Source organism: Borostomias antarcticus (assembly GCF_949987555.1).
Source record: "Borostomias antarcticus genome assembly, chromosome: 4".
NCBI classification, from domain to species: domain Eukaryota; kingdom Metazoa; phylum Chordata; class Actinopteri; order Stomiiformes; family Stomiidae; genus Borostomias; species Borostomias antarcticus.
In genome coordinates, this window is record NC_140237.1 from 6174675 (window position 1) to 6184674 (window position 10000).

The window sequence follows — 10000 nt, forward strand, 5'->3', positions numbered from 1 at the left end:
CAGAATGCCCCATGTGGACCTGTAAGTTGTCCATGGAGACCTTCCAATACAGTCATGTAATCTTCTACAGAATACACATTTAGTATTGACTCTCATGTTTTTTTGCAAATAGGAGGCCTTGTATAAATGTATTATTTGGTTGGTTGATGTGATCAGATGTGACTAAAGTAGTTTAGAACCTCATATTTAGTTTTTATTGCTTCGTAAAAGATGAACATTAGAAAATGAAAACATTTTAAAGTGATACTAAATCAGTGTCCCAGAAAGTCATATCTTCCAGACTGCTATTCTGGCAAACTCCTGTGCTATTTGTCTTTTGGCATCGTATTCGCACAGCTAACGTGAAGCCGTCCAATCGGTGTTGAGTATTTTGCTCCTCTCCTGTTCATATTATCCAGTTAAAAAGTGGAGTTGAGTTGTGAGAGCGGCTGTCTGGACGGAAGCCCAGATGAAAGGCCCTGAGCAGCGCGTTAGTGTCATGTGATCAAACCGGCCAATGTCCTGACAGATACAACATGACAAGTGACAACAGACTGAGAGCTTCTCTTCCTCAAAGGCACCAGTTTCCCTCCAGCCCCAGAGCAGGCAGGGAGCGGGGCCCTGGATCAGAGCTCAGCAGTAGTCTCACGCCCCGCCAGCGCTGCTGTGCCCCTGGACGCCCTGGTCTGGGCCCTGAGTGACGGAGGGGGGGGGCGCTTTGTAGTTGGGGGAGATGAAGGGAGGCAGAGCAGAGAGCAGTCTGGGTGAAAACGGGAGGGGGGAGACGGGTGCTCCTCTCCTCCTCACTCCTCATCTGTGCTCCGCGCTGCATATGAAAGAGACGATTCATAGCAGCGTATCACTTACTGTGAGCCCCCTCCCCGACTCCCAATCTTAAGAACCAGGGCCCTGGCAGAAAGAGCACGCAGACCATCTCAAACACAGATATCACACTGCATGTTCTGCACACCAACCAAGCACCAGTGACAAAGCGAGCCACTCTTTGAAGAAGAGTTTTCTGTGCTCCTCTGTCCCCACGGTCCCCTCTCCCCTCCCCTGCTATCATTTCTCTCCCACTATTAGGAACAACGGTGACTTCTTTATTGTGCCATGTTGTCTCAATTGCAGAACTTGGACGGGGCTTGCATCCAATCAGTTAGCCTGGTCACCGACGAGGACCCCAGGACAGAGATCACCATGAGCCACCTGGGGGAGGTCTTCCTGGCGGGCCAGTACCGCATCACCCTGCCCTATACAGACGGTGAGAGGGAGAGAGAGAGAGAGAGAGAGGGAGAGAGAGAGAGAGAGAGAGGAGAGAGAGAGAGAGAGAGAGAGAGGAGAGAGAGAGAGAGAGAGAGGAGAGAGAGAGGAGAGAGAGAGAGAGAGGGAGAGAGAGAGGGAGAGAGAGAGAGAGGTATTGAATAACAGCTGTTTCTTTTAGACAGTAGCATTTCACAATACCCCCGGACTGGACTAGGAGCAGGGTGTTAAGTGCTGTATTATACAGTGACCCCTCCTCTGTGTATCACTCCCTGCGTTTTCAGTCCCCTGATCTTTCTACGGTGGAGTAAACAGCTTTAGATATGCTTTGTGTTTGATAAGTATCTCACAACACTCACATATCTCATTTTACCGATTAGCTGCATGCATTCTTTTATGTAATGTTTACAAATAGGGAGCTAAGGAGCCCATCATTATGTGTGTTGCACTGCCAATGAGCTTGAATAAAACAGACTCTCTATTCTTCAGATTACTGCTAGAACCTGTATAATTGATGTGGATCTAGACTAGGTCTAGGCTTTGAAAGGATTGAAGAAGCACCATTAACTCCTCCCACCCCTTCCATGTCCCCGCCCCTCTCCAGAGATGTTCCACATCCAGGAGCTGTCCTCCATGTTCCTCCAGGTCCGGACCGCCTCCGGCCTGCGCCTGCAGTACGGCTGGCAAGACTTCCGCCTCTACCTCCAGGTGGACGAGCTGTGGAAGGACCACACCGTGGGCCTCTGTGGCACCTTCAATGGCAACATTCAGGACGACTTCCTGTAAGTGTACCTGGCCTGACCCTTGACCTCGCTGACCCCGCCTCTGCGAGTGGTGTTCTCTCTTCCTCTCTCAGGTTGGCGCCGGGCTCCTAGTACCACTCCACTCTGGTGAGGGAAGGAGGGGTGAGAGGGGAGAGAGAGAGGGAGAGAGAGAGGGATGTGTGTGAGAAAGAGAAGAGAAAACGAGTGGTGTGAGAGAGGAGGGATACTCCCATTTCAAGGCCAAGGAGATCCAGAGAAGTGCTCTCACTCTCTCTCTCTCCCTCTCTCTCTCTCTCTCTCTCGCTCTCTCGCTCTCCCTCTCCCCCCCCCACTCTCCCCCTCTGTAATGGACACTGACCGGGTGGCTCGGCATCAAAAGGTTACCTCTCTAATCGCCTCTCTCAGAGGTGACAGATGAGCGCCCAAGTGAGATGACCACGGCCTGACATGTCAGACTCAGCAGGAATCCTCCCTTAATGGACGAGAGAGCTTCAGTTTGACAGTAATGGTCATGGAGAGGATGGTTTTTGGTGACTGCTGCAAATGGCATCTATTGAGCTGGAAGTAGCTGATGAGCATGTGCCAAGATGACCCATTGAAATTCTTGTTTTTGTACTTAAGTTAATAGCACCAATTCATAACCCCATTGTAAGAGAGCCAATACCAAGATATAAATGATAACTGTCTATTCCTTTCTCTCAAATGCGTGGTGTTGATCCTGTGCCTCCGCAGGTCTCCGTCGGGGATGATAGAGAGCACCCCGCAGCTGTTCGGCAACGCCTGGAGGGTCTCGTCTGCCTGCGTGCCCAGACACCCCCCCCCCCAGCTGGACCCCTGTGACACCCACCAGCAAGCAGGTCCGTCCTCCTACTGTCCTCCATGATGCTGTCTGGCCACGCGCACCATCAACATTTCCCTCCACGCCATATAGTCATAGTCTAGAGCATGGGTTCCCAAACTCCATCAATGTGGGCCTCGCCTCTGAAAACAGTGACACACCCGCGCCCCACCAACCTCCCAAATTTATCCATTTTGCAAGGCAGCGTTAGCTAGCCCATAACGTTACACAGCTAAGTTAGCTCGGTGGCACCTGCTGCTAGTTAACGTTATGACGTTTTTGCACTTTAAAATCACATTTCATTCATAAAAAAACAGAAAATAAAAAAATAAAAAACATGTTTTTCCTTTTTTTTCTAACCATCCCTCCGCGCCTCCCCTGAATTTCTTTGGGGCCCCCAGGGGAGGCACGCCTCACACTTTGGGAATGCCTGGTCTATATCGTATCCAAATAAACGCGTACGTTTCCCAGCGCCGTAGCGTTTTCCCTGACGCGCTCGTTCCCTCCTCCCCCTCAGCGCTCTACGCCACGGAGATGTGTGAGGTTCTGACCCGGGACCCGTTCTCCGCCTGCCACGAGTTCCTCAGCCCCGCCCCCTTCCAGCGCCAGTGCCGGGCCGACACCTGCAGGTGTGGAACACCCTGCCTGTGCGCCTCCCTGGCCCACTACGCTCGCCACTGCCGCCGGCACCACGTGGTCGTGGAGTTCCGGGCGCACGTGCCAGACTGTGGTAAGTGTGGCCCGTGGGGGGGGGGGGGGGGGGGGTGCGATGCGTGCTGGGCTGGTTTTGTGCAGGCATGTTCTGGAAGGACAGTGGCGTGTTGCAGGCATGTTCTGGAAGGACAGTGGCGTGTTGCAGGCATGTTCTGGAAGGACAGTGGCGTGTTGCAGGCATGTTCTGGAAGGACAGTGGCGTGTTGCAGGCATGTTCTGGAAGGACAGTGGCGTGTTGCAGGCATGTTCTGGAAGGACAGTGGCGTGTTGCAGGCATGTTCTGGAAGGACAGTGGCGTGTCCTGATGTAACTGAGCGAGACCCTGTGAGTCCTGAGTCGGTAGCATGTTGTTAAACTAAACAGCGTCCACCTTGCCGGTGTAGAGCCAGCTTTCCACCGGCGTGGCTGGTTGAACGGAGTCTGTCAGGCCGGAGGTCCAGATCCAGCCCTGGGCAGGGAGAGCCGTAGGGTCACACTGAGGCACTGAGGATCTGACTAACACACCAGTCACACATGCATTGTTTGCTTGGGCTAAAATAAACTGGTAAGAAATTGTCTGTCCGTTTACCTGTCCTCCCATTCAGCTGCTTACTCACCTGTCCTCCCATTCAGCTGCTTACTCACCTGTCCTCCCATTCACCTGTCCTCCCATTCAGCTGCTTACTCACCTGTCCTCCCATTCACCGTCCTCCCATTCACCTCTTACACACCTGCCCTCCCATTCACCTCTTACAAACCTGTCCTCCCATTCACCTGTCCTCCCATTCACCTGTCCTCCCATTCAACTGCTTACTCACCTGTCCTCCCATTCACCTGTCCTCCCATTCACCTGTCCTCCCATTCAACTGCTTACTCACCTGTCCTCCCATTCACCTGTCCTCCCATTCACCTCTTACTCACCTGTCCTCCCATTCACCTCTTACTCACCTGTCCTCCCATTCACCTCTTACACACCTGTCCTCCCATTCAGCTGCTTACACACCTGTCCTCCCATTCAGCTGCTTACACACCTGTCCTCCCATTCAGCTGTCCAGTGCCCGGAGACCATGGAGTATGGGACGTGTGTGTCGTCATGCCAGCGGCGTTGCTCCGCCCTGTCCGTGCCGCAGCCCTGCGGGGAGGAGTGTGTAGAGGGGTGTGTCTGCCCCCAGGGCACCTTCTACAGCACCCGCACACACACCTGCGTACCCAGGTAAGACTGATCTGAGAGCAGGTCCGTTCACACACACCTGCGTACCCAGGTAAGACTGATCTGAGAGCAGGTCCGGTCACATAGCAAGAAGCCTGGGCCGCGTTTCCCAGAGCCATCGTAGCGCTACGTTCATCGTAAGATACGTTGTAAGCTCTCCCTCTAGGTGGCGCATCGTTTCCCAGAGCCTTCTTAGGCTGAGGTGTACCTTGGCTCAGGAGGCTCTGGGAAACAGCTCTTCCCAAGGTACATCGTAAATCTTCTTCTGTATCTTAAATCTTCTGTACCTTCTGAAGATATATCGTAATCTCTCCCTGGAGCCGACACGCTGTTTCCCAGAGCCTCCTTAGCCTTACTTAACTTAAGGGATACTTTTTAAAGGGCGGTCTGAACCCATCGTAAGCTCCCTTAGAGATGCGCTCCGTTCATCCCGTTATAGTTTTAGCCCGATTAAAGCTAAATTATACTTTTAAAAAGGAGAGTTGCAATATAGCGCACATCTATCTATCTACCTGCGCAAATTACATCATTAGTGTACAATAAACGTTATGTCAAGTAACGATGAACACATTGTAGCCTACATAACACATTGCATAACACAAGTGTTCTTTGTTTTGGCAATGAAGTATGCGCTTGTAGCTTATTATTTTTAATGTGTAAAGCAGTGGTGCTAATTCAGGAGAAGATTTGGAAAACGCAAATATTGACTTGTCATTAATTGACCACTTTGTGTTCAAAACCACATGTAGACTGTGAGCTCAGCTACTCAACTTCACACACTGTCCAGTGAGTGAACCGGCTATCTCTCCAGTTAATGAACTCTATCTCTCCAGTTAATGAACTCTATCTCTCCAGTTAATGAACTCTATCTCTCCAGTTAATGAACTCGCTATCTTATCACAAGTGGCGAACTGAGAGCACCCAAAACAAACTCTCCCAGAGGGATATTTGTATTTCAACTGAAGCTTAGGGTCAAACTTTTAAGTGGAACTTGTTGAAGCTGTCCCATAGACATCACAGACCCCTGAAGCCCTCAACAATTACTCTCCGTTTCCAGCACTCTGCCCAGACAGACATCCTAATTCCCCTTAAATGTCCCCAGCTTTTTACATCCTACTGTAGCTCCCTGCCTTACTTACCATGTACTAGGGTTACAGCCAGGAATTTGCCGTGAAACCCCCCCATTCATTCCCCACTCAAGCTGTGGACGACACAGATATCTGATAACCAGTGAGAAAGAATTTGTAATACAGAGCCCGATGTGTTGCAATGGCCTATATGTTACAAAGGCTTTTAGCCTCCACTAAACATGGTTTAGCACAACTCGATTGAGTCCGCAGCCATCTTAGCTCAGGAGGATCGTAATAGAAACAGTTCTACTTGAAAGAGTGATGCAACTTCGTTAGGGATTTCTGTTGTTCTTTACTCAACACATTAGCATGAAAAACACAGACACAAAGACCTAGGGAGGGATATATGTAGCTAGCCATTTAAAATGTGTGGAAGAACAACAAATTAATTTTATTGAAAAAAAACATGGTGTGTGCGTGTGTGTGTGTGTGTGTGTGTGTGTGTGTGTGTGTGTGTGCGTGCGTGTGTGCATGCGTGTGCGTGTGTGCGTGTGTGCGTGTGTATGCATGCATGTGTGTGTGTGTGTGTGCGTGCGTGCGTGTGTGCATGCGTGTGTGTGTGTGTGTGCGTGTGCATGCATGCATGTGTGTGTGTGTGTGTACATGTGTGTTTCCATGTGATCTCCACAGGAACAAGTGTCCTTGCAGTTTCCTGGGGGCAGACTATGCGCCAGGTGATGTGATCATGACCTCAGCAGGTGTTCAGTAAGCTCCTCCTTCTCACGTCCATGTCAACGTTAAACACACACATGCTCATCCTGTCTGAACACCCACAGCTCTCCCACTGGTCTCATCCTGTCTGAACACCCACAGCTCTCCCACTGGTCTCATCCTGTCTCTCCCCTCAGGCTCTGTCAAGATGGAAAGCTGGTTCCCCAAATTTCTGAGAGTGGTAAATTGCGTTAAGATTGCCCTTTCCTGTACAGTGCTTTGACTTAAACATGCTATTTTAAACCCAGTATACTCTGTGGGCGTCAGGTGGTATACACAGGTGTTGGTGAGGGTTTGGGTCACTCTGAAACTGATGGCTCAGCCAAGGAGATGTGTTGTCAGGCTGTTAACAAGATATCTCTTCTGACCTCTGACCCCCTGTCCTCTCCAGACAAGCTGTGCTCCGTGGGTCAGACCTATGTGAAGTGCGCTGAGGGCATGGGGCTGTCCAGGGGGTTAGCGTGTGAGCAGACCTGTGAGTCCCACCTGCTCAACCTCACCTGCTCAGCTTACGAGCCCTGCGTGCCCGGCTGTGTCTGCCCCCCCGGGTGAGTACTGACCTGGGATCACCTCACCTACTGAAGCACTGATCTACTGTTTACTACATTTACATGCTGGACTGTGCAATTGACTTTTGAGACATATTTCAAACAAAAACTCACACTAGCCAATCGGTGCGTAGAGGCCTTAGTGGAACCCTGTGATGTCAGTTGAGTGGGTGGTGATCCATGCGTCACTAACGTGAAGGTCAGCAGCTCTGTAGCTAAGCCTGGGAGGACTCACCTCGCTCACACCGGGGCGAGAGGGGGGCTCTTCTGGGCCTCCTCACAGGGACTGGCCATATTAGGTCAGAGTCTACATGTAAATGTGGAATCCCCCTACGAAGTCCAAATCAAAACGTTTCTTCTTGCTGCTTCTCGTAGGAAATCAGACCAGCCTAGTTTGCTCTAGTCAAGTACCAGGAAAAGTAAGATAGATTTTGAAAATCCAGCCAATACAAAAAATAAGTTGACCGGCAGGTGGTACCTTGAAGTGATTGGACGAAAAATCGCCTACCCTACTTTTAATGGTCCGGATCTAGAACTCTCCAAACACCCGGTTGTGAGCATTTCAATCTCATTCCTTTATTTCAAGTTGTACGTCAGCTAGCTTCTGGGGTCTTACCAACACGGTGGGGGGGGGCTGGGAGCTGTGGCCTGAGGGCCATAGGTACCTCAAGGGGCGGTAACCCTCGGACACCGTGGTGGACAGCGGTGGTCAGGGAAGCCGTCCGACTGAAGAAGGAGGCCTTCCGGGTTATGTTAGCCCGGGAGACCCCAGAAAAAGTTGCAGGGTATCGACTGGCCCGGAGGGCTGCGGCTTCGGCTGTGACCAAGGCAAAGCAGCGGGTGTGGGAGGAGTTCGGAGAAACCATGGAGAAGGACTTTCGGTCGGCACCAAAGTGTTTCTGGAAGACCATCAGACACCTCAGGAAGGGAAAGCGGGGGACCATCCAAGCTGTATACAGCAAGGAGGGGACACTGCTGACCTCAACTGAGGAGGTTGTTGAGCGTTGGAAGGAGCACTTTGAGGAACTCCTGAACCCGACTAATCCACCCTCTACGAACGAGGCAGAGCCGGAAGATGATGGGGGGTCGTCAATGTCCTTGGAGGAGGTCACTGAGGTAGTCAAACAACTCCACAGTGGCAGAGCCCTAGGGACTGATGAGATCCGTCCAGAAATGCTGAAGGCGCTGGGTGTAGAGGGGCTGTCTTGGTTGACACGCCTCTGTAACATTGCGTGGAAGTCTGGGTCAGTGCCGAAGGAGTGGCAGACTGGGGTGGTGGTCCCAATATTCAAAAAAGGGGACCAGAGGGTGTGTGCGAATTATAGAGGCATCACATTACTCAGCCTCCCAGGGAAAGTTTACTCCAAGGTGCTGGAAAGGAGGGTCCGGCCGATAGTCGAACCTCAGATCGAAGAGGAACAATGCGGATTTCGTCCTGGTCGTGGAACTACCGACCAGCTCTTCACTCTCGCAAGGATCTTGGAGGGGGCTTGGGAGTTTGCCCAACCTGTCTACATGTGTTTTGTTGACTTGGAGAAGGCTTACGACCGGGTCCCTCGAGAGGTCTTGTGGAGGGTTATGCAGGAGTATGGGGTGAGGGGGTCCCTACTTAGGGCCATCCAATCCCTGTACACCCAGAGCGAGAGCTGTGTCCGGGTCCTCGGCAGTAAGTCGTCTTCCTTTCCGGTGGGTGTTGGCCTCCGCCAGGGCTGCGCTTTGTCACCAATCCTGTTTGTGATTTTCATGGACAGAATATCGAGGCGTAGCCGGGGGGAGGTGGGTTTGCAGTTCGGTGAGCTGGGGATCACGTCACTGCTTTTTGCAGATGATGTGGTCCTGATGGCATCAGCTGCCTGCGACCTCCAGCACTCTCTGGATAGGTTCGCAACTGAGTGTGAAGCGGCTGGGATGAGAATAAGCACTTCTAAATCTGAGGCCATGGTTCTCAGCAGGAAACCGGTGGCCTGTCCGCTCCGAGTAGGAAATGAGTCCTTACCCCAAGTGAAGGAGTTCAAGTATCTGGGGGTCTTGTTCACGAGTGAGGGAACCATGGAGAGGGAGTTTGGCCGGAGAATCGGAGCAGCTGGTGCGGTTCTGCAGTCGCTTTACCGCACTGTTGTGACGAAAAGAGAGCTGAGCCAAAAGGCAAAGCTCTCGATCTACCGGTCTATCTTCGTCCCCACCCTCACCTATGGTCATGAAGGATGGGTCATGACCGAAAGAACGAGATCACGGATACAAGCGGCCGAAATGAGTTTTCTCCGGAGGGTGGCTGGGGTCTCCCTGAGAGATCGGGTGAGAAGTTCAGTCATCCGGGAGACACACAACTGTGTACATACTCACCACAACTGTGCTTCTGAATCTCTGTCTATCACCAAGCTTTAGGTACTGGAGATATCATGATCACGGTTGCACTGTAGCATAAACAGTGAGAGAATTCACATCAGCTGCCTGAAGTCTTTCCGTTAACAGCGGACATCATTTGAGATGGGTATCTTCAGGGTCTCACCACCACTAGAATGCAAAGTCAACTCAGTTATTCTTCTATAACCAGATTCAAAAACCCTGATGGGAAATCATTAGTTGAGCTGCTGACAGCAGAGTCCGTTGTGTTTTCAGTCACAAAGGGAGACATTGTTTATGACAAAAAATGTTCACCATTCATTCATTCCTCATCTTGCTATAATTAACAAGTCTAATGAACTTGGATTTACAGGTGCAACGGGCAGAACTGATACGAGTGTGTAAAGAACTAGCTATAGCTCTTAAAGGACAATGCTAGTTTTTGCCAACCTGGACCTTATTTACGACATATTATAAGACGTTTGACTCACCGAGATCACTTTGGTGTAGTTCGGAGGCATGTA

General features: G+C 51.1%; 1 protein-coding gene across 1 annotated transcript in view; it reads left to right on the forward strand.

The window, feature by feature from the left end:
- Positions 1-10000, forward strand: part of otog (otogelin) — a gene marked incomplete at both ends in the record, with an annotated part of 61601 nt that overhangs the window by 12302 nt on the left and 39299 nt on the right. The window contains 9 exons of the mRNA XM_084437040.1: positions 1-21; positions 1108-1240; positions 1844-2021; positions 2736-2860; positions 3359-3571; positions 4582-4747; positions 6505-6579; positions 6723-6766; positions 6977-7133. The exon at positions 1-21 is cut by the window's left edge and continues 125 nt beyond it. Coding sequence (XP_084293166.1) covers positions 1-21; positions 1108-1240; positions 1844-2021; positions 2736-2860; positions 3359-3571; positions 4582-4747; positions 6505-6579; positions 6723-6766; positions 6977-7133 — 1112 coding nt within the window. The remainder of the gene's footprint in view (positions 22-1107; positions 1241-1843; positions 2022-2735; positions 2861-3358; positions 3572-4581; positions 4748-6504; positions 6580-6722; positions 6767-6976; positions 7134-10000) is intronic.